Source organism: Artibeus jamaicensis, unplaced genomic scaffold, assembly GCF_021234435.1.
Source record: "Artibeus jamaicensis isolate MK-2021 breed Jamaican fruit bat unplaced genomic scaffold, CSHL_Jam_final scaffold_537, whole genome shotgun sequence".
NCBI lineage: Eukaryota > Metazoa > Chordata > Mammalia > Chiroptera > Phyllostomidae > Artibeus > Artibeus jamaicensis.
The window spans coordinates 15,351,491-15,370,220 of NW_026522047.1; the positions used below are offsets into that span (position 1 = coordinate 15,351,491).

General features: G+C 40.3%; 1 protein-coding gene across 4 annotated transcripts in view; it reads right to left on the minus strand.

Moving 5' to 3' along the window:
* The window catches only part of INPP4B (inositol polyphosphate-4-phosphatase type II B), a 515,731-nt gene that overhangs the window by 258,078 nt on the left and 238,923 nt on the right, over positions 1-18,730 (minus strand). For all 4 annotated transcript variants that reach the window (XM_037126042.2, XM_053658182.1, XM_053658183.1 and 1 more), the window contains exons 4-5: positions 9,525-9,735; positions 7,434-7,478 (exon numbers count right to left, since the gene is read on the minus strand). In XM_037126042.2, coding sequence (XP_036981937.2) covers positions 7,434-7,478; positions 9,525-9,615 — 136 coding nt within the window. In that variant the 5' untranslated portion in view covers positions 9,616-9,735. The remainder of the gene's footprint in view (positions 1-7,433; positions 7,479-9,524; positions 9,736-18,730) is intronic.

The following is an 18,730-nucleotide window of genomic DNA, read 5'->3' on the forward strand; positions in this document are numbered from 1 at the left end:
TAGGCCAGTCACTTCAACCGCGGGGAACTCACTTAACCCAACCAAGAGCCAGTCTTTGTTGTGAAATGGAGACGGCACCCCCTTGGCCAGCTGCAGAAGTCAAAGCCAAGGTAAGACGACTTTGGGAACAGACTGTTTGGTACAACAGAAACAGGAGGGGCTTCCCTGAAATCTTGTGCCCCTCCCTTAGGTCTCTCCTCTGCCCCATGGCATGGTTCCCTGGTGGCCTAGGTAGGGTACACTCAGATGCCATCTTCGCTGCAAGAAGGCAGACTGACAAATTTCAGCCACACAGACAACTTCATAACCTCGGCAGCTTTTGACTTTACGCAAAGCAAAGCCACCTAATGAACTAAGCCTCTGGGTAGTCCTGACCCCTCAATTACCCACCCATAGCAGACAACGCTGCCGAGGTAGACCTGACCCAGTAACGGGTCTCTGTCAGTAATGAGACAGTGGAGGGAAGAATGGGAATGTGCAAACCCCACAGAAACTGGGTGGGTGTGTTGATCATGGGCAAGAGATACATGAAATTAGAAAGTGAACATTAACAAAATAAATTCTAACAAATAATTTGTTAAACCTATGTGGAACAGTCAGTTTAGCCTGGTCAAAGACCTCCTTTAATTACAGGCTTCTATGATATATTTACTCAAAAAGAAATTTGACAAGAAGAACAGACATCATTTACCAAGGAAGAATTCGGTTAAATGATACAGTAGTGGCACAAAGGAAGTAAGAAGAGAAATTCGGTAGCTCAGATGCTTCTCATTCACTAACAGATGTCTGGGACCTCAGCCTCCTGAAGCGTTGCCAAGCCAGAAAGGAGACCAGGGTGAATAAGAAGAGACTACATCCAATCTGTTGCACACATTAAATCCCGCGTCCCCACAAACCACGACCCACACATGGCAGACCTGTTAAGAAGCTCTAATTGGTTTATTTTCCCTCCTTTCAATTAAAGCTCTAATTGTTTCAGCGGTACAAAAACAGTATGTAGGTCTTAGATAACTTTTAATTGCCTCTCCTTTCCCATTCCTGTACTTTTAAAAACCAACCACTAAGAACATGGCCTTTGGAGTTAAATCTGTATTCTTCTACTTCCTCTGCGTATGCCCTTGGGCAAGTGACTGAATGCATCTGTGAATCATCAATAGTCTGTTGTAGGGAAGTCTGCTGTAGGAGCAGAGAGACAGAGGGGAAGGGGTACAGCCTAATACCTGTTCATAAGTGATGGCAATCACTGTGCTCAAAAACACGGTGCCAAGCTCCTCCACTCCAGGAAGTACTCACAGAGGGTGATGAAGTGATTCCACCCGCATTTTATTCGAAACAATAAAGGTTGACCAGTCATCAACGGCATGTCAGATAGCAGTTTAAGTGCTTTATGGGTGTTAACGCATTTAATCTTAAAAAGAACTTTGTAAGGTAGGTACGGATATCCTTCCCCTGGTACAGATAAGAAAACAGAAAGTCAGAGACACTGTAACTTTTCTGAGGCCAGGGAGCTGGGGGACGACAAAGACAGCACTCAAATCCTCGCAGTTGCCTTTGCACTCCCATCGTTAGCTCATGAGCTATATTGCCTCCCCAGATTGTAATTTCAGATTGTAAACTGAAATCTGAGCATGAAATGCAAATACATTTCTATTAGCTGTGTATTCTTTATGTTGCTGTGTGGTTGAAAAATGGTCATTTTGAAAAATAACTTCTCAAAAGTACAGCCCGTGCTCCAGTATGAGCAGATATTGCATCTGTGGATTTAACCAACCTCAGACCAAAAACAGCATTTTCCATCTGGGGCTGGGAATCTGTGGAGAGACAATTACATGCATTGCTCTACCCCATTTCACATAAGGAACTGGAGCATCCATGAATTTTGGTACCCAAGGGGGTCCTGGAACCTATAGCTGTCAAAACTGAGACAGCTCAGAGACAGGTATGTTGGGATGATTCTTATGTGGGCAAACTGTGCACAGGTAGGCGACTTGGGGGCACAGTATTACTACAGGGTCCACACGGTCCAGCTTAGCAAGGCCTGGGCCTCCTCTGAGTTTCATCTAGCACTGCCCCAATGTCAGCAAAACTCAATTAATTCTCCCTCACACCTACACACAATTTGTTAGCCATAAGACAAGGCTTAAGAAGTGTGTTCATTTAGAATTTTAAAACAAATTCCTAATATGTGTGCAACAATTATAGGATATTGCAAGAGGATTCCCAGAGACTTAATTTATTTTTAGAGTGGGATTAGCAGTAATAAAGAGGGAAATGTAAATGAGCATGAAACGCATCAATTTAGAAAATGAGCTGAGGGATTTTGTTTCATGGATTTAGCTACACCCTTTGCTTGAATTGTCCCTCAACTCCTTCTAAAATCAACTGAAACCCTGCTCCTCCTTCCAAGGCTGGTCCAAAGGCCGCCTCCTTGGAGAGGTTGTGTCTGATGCCACAGTTATATTTAATCACTCTTATGCCATCCTTCCATTGATCCAGGCATGTCTTTCTTTTGCCCTGATTCCAATCTGTCCGGCTTTGCAGCTTGTCTCACCCCCTCCTGCAAACCCTTAAAAAGCAGGGGTCAATAATGAGAGGGCACTGCTTGAGGGTTAAAAGCAGGAGCCTCAGAATGGGGCACAGCACAGCTTGAACCCGCACTGTCACTCCACTTCCATCAGATGTCTGGAAATTTGACCATGAGGAAACTTAGATTTTTCCTTTCTCAGGTGCAGATAATATGGGGGAGCATGCTGTTTTCAAATCTCCTGGTTCAAACTGGTTCACTTTACCTATTCATGTCTAAGTTTCTTTTCCTATAAAGCAAGGATGATAATAGAGCAAGTACCTCATCGTGAAAATTAAAGTAATTAATTTCTGTAAAAATTATATAGAACATTGTATTGTGGGCAAGTAAGCTCTCAATAAATCTCAGTTATTGTTAATGTTATTATCCTGTAGGGTGTGGAGAGGAAAACATATCTTCCTGTTGGTCAGGAGGTAAGCACCTAGGCTAAGATGCTCCAAAAACAGAGCTCTTACTACGCTATTGCTGCACCCTCCCAGTGCTTGACGCAACGCGTTATTGAGAAAAGTTGTCCCCAAACTATTGTTAAGTGGAATGAAATATTTTGTAAGGAAAGTAGCACACTCTTAAGAATCAAGAAAAGAGCAATAAATGTGTAACAAGGCCACAAAATAGGGCCAGCACAGGCCTTGTCTCATTCTTAGCAGTTGCTTCTCTGGTTGCTTGAAGATTATCTTGTATAAAGAAGTCATGTTTTTATCAATAGATTAAACATGAAAATATCCCTCTGTGCTTGGTGCTCCCTTCAGCTGGCCTTGCATACCATGCAGAGGGTAAAATACTAAAGCAGTCATCCTAAAATCCACTCTCCCGCTGGGGCTTTAAACAAGTCAGTGCTTCATAATCATTTAGAGAACACAGATCGGCAGAAGGAAAAGTGTGAACACAGGAGAATTGGTGAGTTTGGCCTCCAAAGAGTTTTCCTCTTTCAGAGAAACATATAAAACAACAGCCCATTTATAGCAATTCATAAAGTATAAGTGGACCAGACAAACAGCTTAATGAAGGCTCCAGCGAGCTCTACAAGTTGTGACCGTAAAGAGGTGAGACCAACTCTTACAATTTACCACTTTGGGCACATTTAAATACCCATTATGTGACAGAGAACTGGTCGCATAATTTACATGACTTCTTTTCTGACTAAGCCATTGGAAGTAAAGAGGCTGCCTGTACAAAGTCCAAAATCAGTACACATAATCCAATATGAGATCCAAGATGAGCATAGAGTGCTTAGAATCAGCACTTTCCTGGACAAAGCCTTAACAGGCGAAGAGGACAACCCCTCCTCATTTAAAACCACTCTAATATTTGAAGTCACCTACCTAAGGACATCTTGTCATTAGACCATGACCTACTGTGATAAAACTGAATTTTAATCACTGAACTCCAGGGTGGTACACATCACATTAGTGCCTGTAGTTTTGAATTTTTGATATATGTGGTGTCCACATAAGATATGAAAACACATTCTTAAAAATGTTCTATTGATTCTGAAGATAGTAAATGGAGGCACACGACCATAAACATAATCAGACGGATAAACTTGAGAAACAGTTCATAGCAATTTCTTTTATATCACTGTCAATATTAATCTTCTCAATACATTTTCAATAATGGTTTCAAGAAAGAAATGCACCCAGATTTTAAGAAATATTTCTCTTCTTAAATGCCAGCTTTGTTAAAATGAAAATAAGTATTCTCTGGGGAGTTTAAGGATTTCTCCCTTTGTGAAAATAATTGGATTTCAATATACTCAAATGAAACAATGAAAGATTTGTGGAAGCCAAGTGCAGTTTTAGGGTGAATTATGTAATTTAAAGGCATCCAACCATGAGAAATGTAGTTGAAAATGGACATAAGATATTCACTTTTTTAGTACATGCTTATCTTGGCATAGCAAGATATTTTTACCCAATTAGCTTGCTCAATTAACTAAGCATCTCCTACCTCATTTAGTCAAATAAAGATTTGGCAGGGGAACTTCAGCAAGAGAGTCATTTTACAGTGGCATACGGACAAGGCAGAAACAGATCCTCAATAGAAAATAACTTATCTGAAGCACTATGACACCTAGCAAAATTAGTGGTCGTTTTCTCAATGTGACTTCTCAATTTATTTGAATACTCTTTACTCAAGTAAAGACTTGAGAATCAAGTATCAAAAATTTAGTTGGAAAAATAAGTAGAAAAAGCTCCCTACTTAGTTTGTTCTATTTTTGCCTTAAAACAAAAATAAATTTTTGTTTGAAGACATTAAGAATTTTTCCTAATAAAATAAATATGCACAATTTTCTAACAACGATAAAAAAGATTTAAGTAACTATTATTCCCTCACTATTCCTCATGAAATGAAGTTAACTATATAATGATGAAGTGTTAAAGAATTTGTGGGATTAAAAAACTTAAAGAAAAAAATTGGAAAGACATACAGTAAAACCTATTGTGTCCTTGAAAGAGTAGTTTTGAAGTTTTCTCTTTTTCAAGAAATAGTCTCAAAGTGCTAAGAAACATAACAAAGAGTTTGGGGAGTGTATCTCTCAAGATCCATAATTCAATTCCCTGAAGCCTATAAATAACCTTCTTCTGTTTAATCTCTACACATTTCTTGCCCTGTGATAAGATAAAATTATCTACTGTTAAGAGTAATGGGGGGAAATGAGGTCAACTGTAACTGAACAACGATAACAAAATAAGCTAAAAAAAGAACTAGTGTATTTTTTGAATAAATATAAAAGAAGATATTTGAAGTTGTTCTTTTTTAATGGGAAGATGATCATTCTGAATCAATTCTTGCAGGGGTGAAATCTCTTAGATCTATGAGCCAAAGCTGGAGATAGAAGCCACAACAGCACTGCTATTAACCCGACTGGACTTTCAAAACAAACAGCAGAGCCAGGTCTTTGAACAAGACAGAGCCCGGTAACTGAAACAGAAGACCAGGATTTGGTCCAGACACACTGTTTCTTGAAAGCTGACCACCAGGTTTACCCAGCATCCTCCCCTACAACTGCTTCTGCCTCCTTCAGGCTACCCCGGTTCTCCAGGGTGCAACTAAGAGGGCTTTATCTGTGCCTTGAGATACACTCCAACCACTCAAACTAATCTTCACTTTTCAGATGACCTGTCAAAAATGTTAAAAATATGATTTTTTTCACTACAAATAAAAGGTGGCTAGATGAAGACTCAAGAGTAAGAGTTACAGTCAGTGAGTTAAGAGATGCTTAGGTGGCTTCGCTCCTTAGCTCCCTTTCTGAAAGCGGGTTCTTTCTGTGTCTGAGAATTCTAAGGAAAAAGTATGACTTTATTGGTGTTACCACTGAAGTTTCCTGAAGCTCCACATACTTGTTTCTCAATACTTAAGAAAATAAAAAGAAAAAAAATCTAGAATCCTTAACTTACACCTTTTAGCTACATACATAATAAAAATTAAATATTAAAAAATAAATTATACCCAAATCAGGAATACTGACCATGCTAACTGCTGGTGAGGCTATGGAGTAACAGGAGTCCATACATTGCTGGGGATGTGAAATGGTGTACGGCCACTTTGGACAACAGTCTGACAATTTCTTACAAAACTAAATACACCCTTACCATATAATTCACTAATTGAATCCCTAGGCATTTACCCAAAGGCATTGAAAAGTTATGCCAACACAAAAACTTGTGCAAGATGTATATAGCAGCTTTATTCATATTTGGCAAGACTTGGAAGAAACCAAGATGTCCTTCAATAGGCTAATGGGTAAATAAACTGTGGTACATCCAGAAAATGGAATATTATTCAGTACTAAAAAGAAATGAGCTGCCAAGATATGAAAATAGATAGAGGAAACTTAAATGCAGTAACATTAAGTAAAAAAAAACAAAAAAACCCAATCTGAAAGGGCTGCATACTTTATGATTCTAGCTACCCAACGTTCTGAAGAGGGTAACACTGTGGAGACAGTAGAAGGACCAGTGGGTGCCAGGGATTAAGGGAGAAGGAAGGATGACTTGGGGGAGCACAGAGGATTTCGAAGGCAGTAAAAATACTCTGTACGATGCTATAATGATGGAAACCCATAGACTGTGCAAGACCCAAAGAGAATCCAACGTAACCTATGGACTTTGGTCCATAGTGACGCGTCGGTGTAGGCTCATCAACTCTAAGACATGCACCACTCGGGCAGGGTAATGCTGACAGCGAGGGAGGCTGTGCTTGTGTGGAGGGAGGGGGTGTGCGGGAAGTCGCCACACCTTCTCATAAATTCTGCAGTGAACGTAAAACTGCTCTTAAAGTCTTTTAAAAACAGAAAACAAACTATTAAAACAAAAAATCATAGTTATTTTTATCAATAATTTATGCCTCAAAATGAAAGCATAATTCAATATTCAAGAGGAAGAATAAAAGGATATTTTTGAGCGAGTGAGACCGGTTGGGGCAAGAACCCTGTAAGTCCTATAAAGGAAAACAAAGACTCCACATTGAGTCAGTCTCCAGCCCAAGGAGTGAATAAGCAGACACACAGGTTTCCAGAAATGCTGAATGGCAACAAACCCCAGTCACTGTGTGAGAATGAGTTCTGAGCACCACATCTGTGGTCCCCAGACTTGGCTGACTAGCCCACCTTTGTCCCCACTGAACCCTATGTCCTCGGGGTACGGAACTGACCTTAGGCTTCAGCTCAGATACTGTATGTAAAAATTCAGAAAACAGCACTTACCTTATAGAAAAAAATGTTTAATGCAACAATGTTCATAAAAGATTATAAAATATATAGTAATATAAATAATGTACTTTCAAAACTTGTAAAATTTCATATACAGATTATTATATTTATTGATATAAAAAAGATGGGATTTCTTACCAAGAATGAATTCCAACTGTGGTTCACTGGGTGACTTCTGAATACCTATAGATAAAATGGTAAGAATTCAGGTTAAAGATATTTAACTCATCATCAAAAATATGCCACTGAATATTAGTATATTTTGCCCTGCCTGGAATATATTAACACACTTGGGCGGAGGAATAAACTCCGTTGTTCAGACTCATACACAGCAACCTGTCATGGAAGGACCCTTGTGTAGCAGAACAAGGTACGACTAAAGACTTGACTGATCTGTCTCACTCCATGGCCATAACAATATCAGAAATATTGTTTTTATAAGCTGTGACTGATATAAAACATTTCTAGCTGTGTGTTTCTTTTGGATGCCTATAGATAGGAATGGAACCTTCAAAGAGGAATGCCCTCTCCAAAGTACTCTTCTATCTAGAGTGTTTTTTTTTTCCAAACCACTCCAATCTGCTATACATAGTAAATTATTAATTAAAGGGATGTCTCTAGTTAGTTTATAAAGGATATCATGCTGGTGATTATACTAATATCAACTTACTGATAGCTCAAATCAACATTCTATTAAATGCCTCTATGTCTTTTGTTGGAGATTTTTAAAAAATCTAATCACATGGTCAGTGACTTAGGATGAAGTAGAAGGAAAAGGTTGCCTGAGGACAAAGGGAAGAAAATGGGAACATCTGATGGGTAAAGGTAGACGGGCCACGTTGTGGTGAGTGACCGTGGGGCAGGTGGGTGCCTAAGGACCACACCCAGTACATGGGGGGCTTCCTGAACAAGAGTCAGGGAGAACTGGGATGCTGTTGTACCCACTCGTGGATGGCCAAAACTAAATTTATAGGAAAAGAAACCATTGGGCAGTAAGTGTAAGAATTTTATACAAATCCTTCCCTTGTCTAGTTTTACTGATGGATTCATCAGATACAATTTAAATTTTACAGCATCTGGTCACTAATATATTGGTAGAGTCACCTCCTAGTGTAAAAAAGTCATTCATTATTTTCATTTAAAGAGTTCGCAGTGTTTGCATGGTAACCATTTTATTTTTTTCCCCTGCTGACATTTAACAATGCTGTGGCTAACAATATGACTCTTTCCAAGAGAGGTAAGAATGACAATCACCAGGTTGGCCTTTGTGCATTCCACACAATGTGGATTTTTTAAAGGTTATTAACAATTAACTCTGCTGTAAACTCTGACAACCAAATTTCTCAAAAAATGCACCCAATACCATTTTCTAAAGATTATTTTTATAATGTAAATTAAATGAAAGGTTAGGCATATATTTGCCAGTGTTTATAACTGGGCAAAAAGGAATCTTCTGAAATGAAAAGAAAAAGATACAATTCATGCTAAAAAATAAACCCAAACTCTAGAATTTTAAACACAGGAAACATACAATTCTTCCAGTAATTTTAATTTTGTGCACAGTACAAACCCGGATTACAATGTTGAGATATAAGCTAGGCCCAAATCTCCAAGCTCGCTCTGCTGTTGGGACTTGGTGCTCCCAGGTAGGCAGGGACAGCAATGCAACTGTTTTGCCCTAATGCTTCCCAGTGATATGTGTTTGGTTTTAGAGAAAAAACGTCTCTGCTTCCAAAACAATTTCACATGACATTATATAAAAGCTAAATAGAAGGTGTGCTTAAAAAGTATTTGTTAGAGTCTTAATATATATTCAAGAACTGTGATTCCACCATTTGATATTTAGTGGTTTCCTGGACCATCATCTAACTCACAGAACATGATAAAAGATAAAGGAGCAGTCCTGGCTAGGTAGCTCAGTTGGTTAGACCATCGTCCCCATGCACCAAGCTTGTGGGTTGAATGCAACCAATGAATGCATAAATAAGTAGAACACATTGATCTCTCTCTCCACCCCCCTCACCCTCTCTCTTCCTTCCTCTCTCCCTCTAAAATAAAAAAGAAGCATTTCATAGACTCACAACACCAAAATAAGTAGTGTGAAGGAAAAAGAGTTAGTCAATCGCATGCCATTTGTTAGATCCCCAGTTTCTGTGAGCACACACATGTGTGTTTGGTCCACCCAGTGTGCATTGTCAGAGTCCCAAGGGGGGGCACACACATACTTACTTGTCAACTGAAAGTCCCCAGTGTCATCTGCCTGGGGTGTGGGAAGAAAGTGCTGGCCTTCCTCTGACGCTCCTTCCTCTTTGATTTCCATGATTAACCTTCACAGTTGTATAATTTTCCAATGTTTTCTGCCCCAATGTCACTGCTGATGACTCCTGGTCTAATATCGATGTATCTTCACACTAAAGACCTGATATCCCACTCTGAAATTCTGCATTTAGGAAACATCAAGAGCAAAAATGTCAGTTACTTCAAGGTTCAGTCTGAAGCTGAGAATTTAAAAAGTGGGTAGAGATTATCACTTCCTGCTTGCTTATACTACTTCTACATTCAAGATCAATTCACCCGGTTAATGGAACTCTGGGTTAAATGGGTCTTTTCTCTGCCATTATTTTATGGTCATATGAGAAATTCTAAATCCTGAAAGGTATAGTCTTTCTCTCCTGGTTCATTCTGTAAGAAAGCAGACAGCTACAGGGGCTGCTGATTTACATGCACCCAATTTAGCAGCGCAGACGGCTAGCATCTTGTCGAGGTGTTATAATGCTTCGCCAAGGTGAATATTACTCTCACTCTTTCCATTAGAACTGCCCTGTCTGCTCATCTCTCCAATCATCCTTGTTAGGACATTATTCATGGACACATAAAGATAATTTGGCAGGACACTCTTCTTCCAAGATGAGCCAGCAGGTTGTACAGGGGAGTTTCCCACCTCATCATTAGCCACAGAGTCTCTTACTGCCCTGCCTGATAAAAGTTTAATTGTTTAGTGATTGAGATAGATGCTGAAAATCACAAATAATAATCCCTAATAGCTAAAGCTTGAGGGGAAATGAAAGGGACAGCAATGTGATGAAAATTAGCATGGGGAAAAGAAAACCCCTCCAAGAATGTAATATCCTGTGATGAAGACAACCTCAAAGGCTTTCAAATTCATTTTGATATTTAACATGATATGCATGACCAAGAAGGAATTAGGAAAAAAAATCAATGTGGTTTTAAATGAACTGACCAGCTGAATTAAAATGTATAAAAATCTTTAAATGTCTACCCAGCGCTTTTCAATGAGATAGCAGCAAAAGAGCTTGGGCTTGGAATACCAATTTGGTCTCCAACAACATAAATCCACAGCCTTACTCTTTGTTGTTCTGAACAAAGCGGCTTCATTTATAATTCATATTTAGTTTTGAAGATAATCTGGCAAAAAAGTTAAATCCAGAAAGCATTTTGAATCTCTAGAAAATAACACAATAAATTTGCAGATACATACACATTGGTTTCTAAAGATACAACCAGGAATACTTGCCAGGGTAAAGGGCCATTGCGCCATAGTCTGTCGATTTGAAAATCATATTTTGAATTACGATAATGCTTTCTAATTGATTCTCCACTGTCTAAGTTTACAGGTCTTTCTGATGAGGACAGACATGTATTAACTATACCACATTCTCTCAAGAACCTATGACAAAATGCAAATGCATGGAGCACTTAGATACAGGGTTTGGGTAACTTCACTCTGTTTCTGGATCCAAGACTCAACCCTCATGCCTAATGAGTGACATTAAAAATTAAAAAAAGAAACTTCTATATATGTCCTTTGACTAAGCCCTTCACAGTCTTTAAATCGGGCCCCTACTCTCAGTAACAAGGATTTATCTTTATTTTATATCATTCAAAAATAATAGCAGAATAAAAACAAAGGTTTCAGGAAAAGGTTTCCTTTGATAAAAGATGCCACAAATTGACAAATGTGATATTTTACTTGAAAAAAATCAGGCATTTTTTTAAGGTCAAGGTCCTCCTGGCTTCTCCTGAGGCCCCTGACTAGGCAGCGTGATGGACTAGCATTCAGGGGCAACATCTCTGCCCAGGAAACACAATTGCATCAGAGGCCAATGAATTCCCCAGGCTTCAGTGTGGTTTTGCTGCCAATATTAAATTCAGTGAGGATCTGCTTTGTCATAGGAGAAAAAAGATGAGAGTTGTCAGGACTCCAGTTTGATCAAAAGTCTAGCTGCTGGGGCTCAGAACTGAACTAGCCAATGCTCTTCTCATCTTAACCCTGAGGAAGCAGCCCTGATGGGAGCCAGAACAGCAGACCTGTGGATTTAGCAAGAGCAAATAGCAACAGTTTTTTAAGCCTTTGCCACTTAAAACGTGGTCCCTGTACCAGCAGCATCTACATCTCTGGGAAGCTTGTTAGAAATGCAGACCATTGAGCCAGACCCACATCTACTACGTGAGCATAGACATTGTAGCATAGGGATTCCTGTGTGCATCTGAGCTTGAGAAGCAGCCCTCTGAGGCACAGAACACCCAGGATCCAGGCTCATAAACTGGGAGTGGTGAAAAGGGAGTTCCAGCAGATAAAGGAGTCAATTTGGGCTCAAGGTCCATGTTACTTAACCTTACTTTCTAGATTGATGCCAGGAGCTGTCACGGCTCCTGGCCTGGACTTCATTCTCTCCAGCCACTGACTCACGTCCCACCTCCAGGGCTCCTTTCTTCCCAGGACCTGTTACCTGCCCCGGGCTCCTGACTCCCACCTATCCTCCCCCGCAGCTATTACTTGGCCTCTTTGTGATAGACTCTTGCCAGTGGCCAGTCTTACTCCAGCCTAAATTCGGTCCTGACTTCCTTTATCTTGGCTCTCTCTAGCCTCAGCTCTGCTGCCTGGCTCTTGGCAGAGCATGCAGCTCTTGGCAGTCAGACCAGGTGCCTCTGAGGCTAAACAGAGCCAGGTCATGGCATGACACACTCAGAAAACTGCTGGAGCTTGGAGGCTCACAATAAGAGCTAGTCATCAACGTAGGACCATTGTCCAATGGTTCACTGAAAATGTCTGGACTGTGGGGTTTAGGGCACACAGTGGCTCAAAGTGTGACACACTAAGATGGAGGGAGAAGGGGTGGTGACAAGAAAATGAATTCAAAAATACAGCATGCCACACTTCCCTTTCTTTCCTGTAAGTACCAGATCAAAGGGGCTCTGCCAATACCCATCCAGTCTTCACAGAGTTGTCTTCACCACTGCCTCTGAAGTGCATTTTTGGCCAAATCGTCGAAGGATTTATGTGCCTATTCTGGGTATATATTATGTGTTATGCTCTGTGTCATCACTTCAAATGCATCAAATTAATACTCATAACAAATTTACGATATGAGTATTTAAGATAAGCTTCACCAGCTTTACAGCTGAAGAACTCAAGGTTAAAAAGTAATTTGCCCCGAGACCCACTTAGTAATTACAGAATCAAGGGTGGGAACTTGAGCATCTGATTTCAGAGCATTCTCTCTACTCTATTTACCGTGTCTTTTAATTTTACCCTACAAAAATTTACAAAGTTTTATTATCCTTTAAGAAAGAAATCCGGGCAATGGAAAGAGAGAAAGAATGGAGGTCTAGAAAATATTGGTTTATGCTTTCATTTACATTTTTTCTTTCTTGAAAATAAAAACCTCTGGAAAACTTATGGTCTATCAATATAGCATTTAACACCTTAGTACCAAAACCCTCAGGAAAGAGAAAGCCAGGTCATGATAGATATTTTCATGGTTCTCTTTGTAATACGGTTTCTGATTGAGACATATTCATCTCTGGTTCTTTTCCTTGGTTCTGGTGGGCATATATGTTCAATGGACAAGTCAGCATTTAAAAAATCAAGAAAAAAATTCTAAATAATTAAAGTTTTAAGGTAGAAACTAATGATTGACTATGTCCAATTCTCTAGGTCCAGCATCTTGGCTGCTTAACAGAGGATAACTATTTTCTTCTTTTGCTTCTTTGAATCCAAGGGCTACCTGTTGAAGAGCATGACCCAGTAAAGAAATGACCTCAAATCGTGAGTATTAAATGACCCAGCCAAACCTTGATATTCAGAAGGAAGGAACCCAAAGCAGCGATTCATCAAGTGGAGGGACCACGCCTTCGGTTTGTTATAAATCAGAGGACAGTCTGCCACTCCACTGTTTGGAATTAGAGTAGGAACAAAGTTGGTCTCTGCTGTACACAAAGTAAAAGGGCATCTCTGTTGATCGATCTCTGTAACAAGACGCCCTTAATCCTGAGAATCCTCAGGGCTTTGCCTCAGCACCGCATCAGGTCAGAACCAGAATTTAAAGTCTCCAACAGTGGCCTGATGTCCTGAGAGGGACACTTGGACCACCTTTGGGAATAGAGTTAGTCAGCCATCTGATGTGTTCGAGAGTATTCTGAGTTAGTCACAAAGATGGCTACATCCCGGAGAATCACAAAGTGAGGGCCTGAAATATGCTTGATTGAATCCCAGTGATTGCTTTGCAGCAACTTGGTTACCTGTGTGTACCTATCGTCCCTCTTTGGAACACTGGGCTACAGTACTTTGAGAGAATACAAAATTGAAGAGACTTGAAGGAAGAAGGAGTCATCCCATGTAGGGCATGAGAAGACAGAGGCCCAGAGATGGGACAGAAGAGCCCTGTGTGCCCAGCTGGCTGATGGCCACGTGGGAATTAGAGAGAAGGTCTTGTGTTTGGAGGTGGCTCTTTTCCCTTTCCTTCCGAGTGCGGTGCCCTGGGCTGCTTCTCGCTGGTCATCCAAAGGATAATGAGAACGAAATCTGTCAGAAAAGGCCGGTATCTCACAGAAACATTTTCTTTTATAAATACTTCATGAGATACCCTGGGCTTTGCTTACTTAACAAAAACTTGTCAAACCTGATCTGGAGCCTCAAATCTACTTTAAGAAAGAAAAATTACTCTTACACTGCAAAGGCTTTAAAAAATAGTACAAAAGAGTTATAGAGCACTTCACTACAACTCGGGTATTTTTTTAATGGCCTTTACTGTCATCTGAAAACAAAGTTAAAGACAGTTTATTGTCCACACTTAAGATAAGAGTTGATTTTTTTCTAATACTTTTATTCAACAACAGCATATCCTGACTCCTAGCAGCCCACCTCAGGCCCACGTTGAGAAGCAGAGATGTATAGAGACAATTTCAGTTTGGCTGGTGGTTGCTTTTTATTTTCACTTTTACTAAATAAAAGGACTCAGAGAAAGTGCCACCTCAGCAATGTCAAATGTTTCAAAATCCATAAGAACTATGACACACACATATACCCAGGCCCACTGAACACCCACCATGTGCTCAAGCAAAAACTAAAACTGAAGCTGTGGTTACATCCCCAGGGCGTGTCTAATACAGACATCAGAAGTTATTAATTCCCAGACTGATTGAATTCCTTATGATGATACATTTCAGGTTGAAATTAGCATGAATTAAAATATCCATTGTTTCTGACAATTAATGGCTCATTTTCTGTTGAAATTCGAAATTTCAAAGTAAGACATAATGAATTTAATTAAAATTGTATCTTCTGCTTTTTATTATGACAGGCAAGCATAAATGCACATATGTGATTATTCAGATTGCACGTTAGCTCTCCAGAGAAGTTCGCTGAGTGCCTGAGGTTAATCCTCAAGGAACATAATAAATACAGCAAGACTAAGTTTCCTCATTCATATTGCCTATTACATATAGATAATGAATTTTAATTCTTTCATTACAAGCAGTTTCCTTACACTCCAATACATACACAATCACACATTGTATCTGAAAATATTCTTCAATAACCTGGCACTACAATGCAAATTAAGAACGAATAATGTACAATAAAAAAGGAAAATTCAGTTCCTAAATGTGAACTGGGCAGCATCTCTATTAAACGAGCAGTGAAATTCCAAGCCACTGTTCCACCTGCAAGTGCATCAGCACTTCCCCGTGCCCCTCATGGAACTAGAGAACAGGGATGGATTTGACAAGTCTCCGCAGTCCGGGCTCATCTTCCGTGGTCATGTGGAGTATAAGGATTGCCACTAAGGCAGGATGGTGTTCAAGCTCAGGTTTTAAGTGAAAAGGCTGTCAGTATAAATGCTGAACAAGACAACATGGGTGGACTTTCCTTCTTTGTTTTTCATTTTCTCAGTCTCCAACTGTGGCTCGCCACCTTTTAGGACTGCTTTGATCTCATGTGGAAGGAGAAAAGGAAATACCATCATCATCAATTCACAGAACAGTTACTGAACTTCTACCACATGGAACGTACTATTATAAATGAAAGGGTTTCCTAGTATATTCTGCCATTGCCAAAACACTAGTCTTCAATTCTCAAAGAGCAAAAGCAAGGTAACACCCACCTCTGCACCCTTCTCTCCCTCCTGCCTCTGTCCCAACCCCCATCCCCACCCCACCCCAGTTTCAGCTTAACACCCCCTGCTCTTTTGCCTTTAGTGAACTGACTTGGAGAGTTGCCTCACTAGTTTTTGTTCCCTTATCTGGAAGGTCACTAAATGTGATTTGTTTGATGATTTTTGGTTGTTGCTCTGGGTCTGCCCTTCGTGACTGACCTCTGTGTTGGTCCAGCAGGCACGTCTGAGTCCCTCTCACCTGCACTTCCTACTGCAGGCACTCAGTACAACTGAGGCTGCGTGGAAAACTGGTAAAGAGACCTGTTGGGAACCCAGACTGCCCAGGCTCCAGGACCTGGACGATTTACTTAGCCTTACTGTCCCTTAGTTTCCTCATCATGATGGAGAATATGCTAATACCTATCTAATTAATTGTGGAGAGATATGGATTCACATATGAAAAGTCTTTAGTCTTTCCATCTTCTGCAGAAGTGGATCACAGCAACTAAACACTGTGTCTCCCACTGACTACAAGTCCACACAAGAAGCAAGCAACCTGAGGCTTTTCAAAAATAAACAAAAGGAGGAAAATCGTGACAAGGGGCAAACACTTGGAGAAATTTTAAACCATCTGAGGGTGAATTTTTCCATTTTTACCCCCAGTTTTTTTCTTGGGGTTTTGACCTGAAAGCAGTTCCTAATCGGTTTGTCTGTCTGTTTGACATGGGCCATAAAATTACGATCAATTTGAAAGGATTAAAGTCATGTAAGTATGTTTTCAGAACATAACGGTAAATCTTAAGTATATTATAGTAAGTGAAAGAAGCCAGACTCAAAGGGCTACATACGGTATGATTCAGTCTACATGGCATTATGGAAACAGAAAACAGATCAGTGGTTTCTAATGGTGAGTGTTGGGCAGACAGACTGACCACAGAGGGACAGAAAGGGAGGATTTGAGGTGACGTAAGTGTTCTGAATCTTGATTGTGATAGTGAGTATAGGACCGTTTATATTTGTCAAAAATTCTAGAACCATACATCAAAATGCAGACATTTTACGGTATATATTTTAAACAGTAAATACAAAACAAAAAATGTTAGAAGATACAGCATATTGTCAATAAATATAACTAGCATTATTAATATTAACAATATTGACTATTATTAGACATGGCTAAGCAATTGGGAAAATGGCCTAAGAGAGGAACCATTGGACTGCTTTGATAATAACTACTGTGCATCAATCAAGAGGAATGCAGACATAGAAGGAAACAAAAAGAAATGTTTTATAAAAGACTAAGAGAAATGAATTGGGAAAGAAATATTAATGTGTCGGGGCTAGGAGTCCCAATTACTAAGATTTAATGGACAAACTCAAGTTTGACCTGAACGGGAACCCATAAATAGGGGCTGCCTCCAGCTTGGGGTTGGGGTGGGGAGGGAAGCTGTGGGACCGGCCTCTGTGGAGGGGCCGTGCCCAGCATCACATATCTACCCACATCATCAATTAGATAAGAAACCCACGGTGAGGGAGGGCCACAGGGAAAGGGAGGTGGGCAGGTGTCTTGGGCGTCAGAGCACCTAGACCCCTGGGACAGGGACAGGACTCCCCGGAACAGAGAAGCTGAAACTAAGCATGCATTCAGAAAGCCGACGGGTCTCAGACAATGGTGGGACTGCAGCCCGGCGTCCTCGGCCTGAATTCATGCCCCCAGTGACCCAGCCCCCAAAGTCAGCAAAGGATGCCATGTGTCCACCCCCTTGGTGGGTTCTTTGCTGAAAGGTAAGAGGATGGAGTAGTGCATCGAGGATGGAAGGAAAGAGCCGTGAACATACGGGGCTGGGCTTTCACTGGCTTGCTGTCAGGCTCACAGATGGGGAGCAGGAATAGCACATGAAAACAAAACAAAACAAAAGCCAAAAAAAAAAAATCAAAGGGGGTCAGATAATCTCAGAAGATGCCTGAGATTGCTTCATGGAGGAGAAAATATCTGATTGGACTTGTAGAGATTTGTACATAAAAAATGTGGGGATAGATTAAGGGAAGGGAAAGAAGAAGAGAGACAAAGAAGGAAGAACGAGGAACAACAGGGAAAAATACTGAAAATGGAGGCAATGCAGGCAAAGACAAAGCCACCGTGTGGACCAGGCATAAATAACAGGAAATTAACTCGTCTGACGGGAGCTGAGTGCACGGAGAAGCAGCAGGAAGGGGGTGCACTATCCATGAGTGAAATTGTTTCTGCTTCAGATGTTAGACAGGGAGTTTGTAAACCAGGGATTAGAACAAGCTGGGCGATCCAACTTCCTGGCGCTATTAGTTCACAGCTTCACTCAATTAAACTAATATTAATCGTGCAACGATCATACCTAACAGCTCATAAAGTGCTGCAATTCGGAAATAATATGTCACGATGCCCTTAAGTGGGGTTGACAATCTGCAGAGAGAATCCAAAATATCTACAAGAAAAAAAGAATTGCTTGAGGAAGGTTTTGACTCCAGGGTACAGAATCAATAACGTTCTCTGAATGTTAGTATTTTCGATAGTCTATGCCAGCAATTACTATATATCTTCAAATTTACCTTTGTTTTTTTTACTTTGTTTTCTTCCTTTCTACGACTTAATATATCTAGCTCCGCTACTACATACCAGTCAGTGTGTTAAGTCAAGAGATAAACAAGAAATAAACCATGTAACAAAATGGGATTTAGAAATTCTGTTTTAGAGATGGGTAAACTGAGATCGAACATACTTAGAAAATCTGTCCAGGGTGGGATGGGGAACAAGTTAGGGTGCTGGGATTTAACTCAGGCCTCAAAACTTTAAAACCATTGTTTTTACATTGAACAAAGCACAACCCCTGAAAATAACAATGCTTACAAATTACCTCACTTGGTAGAGAGAATTCCTCCTGCAAGAGGAAACGTTAAAGTTCAACTTCACGCCAAATAGCATGTTCCCCGGATGCCACTCACTTTAACATGGCGGGGGGGGGGGGTATCCAATTTGGCTGGAATTTACCATTTCTACTTTTC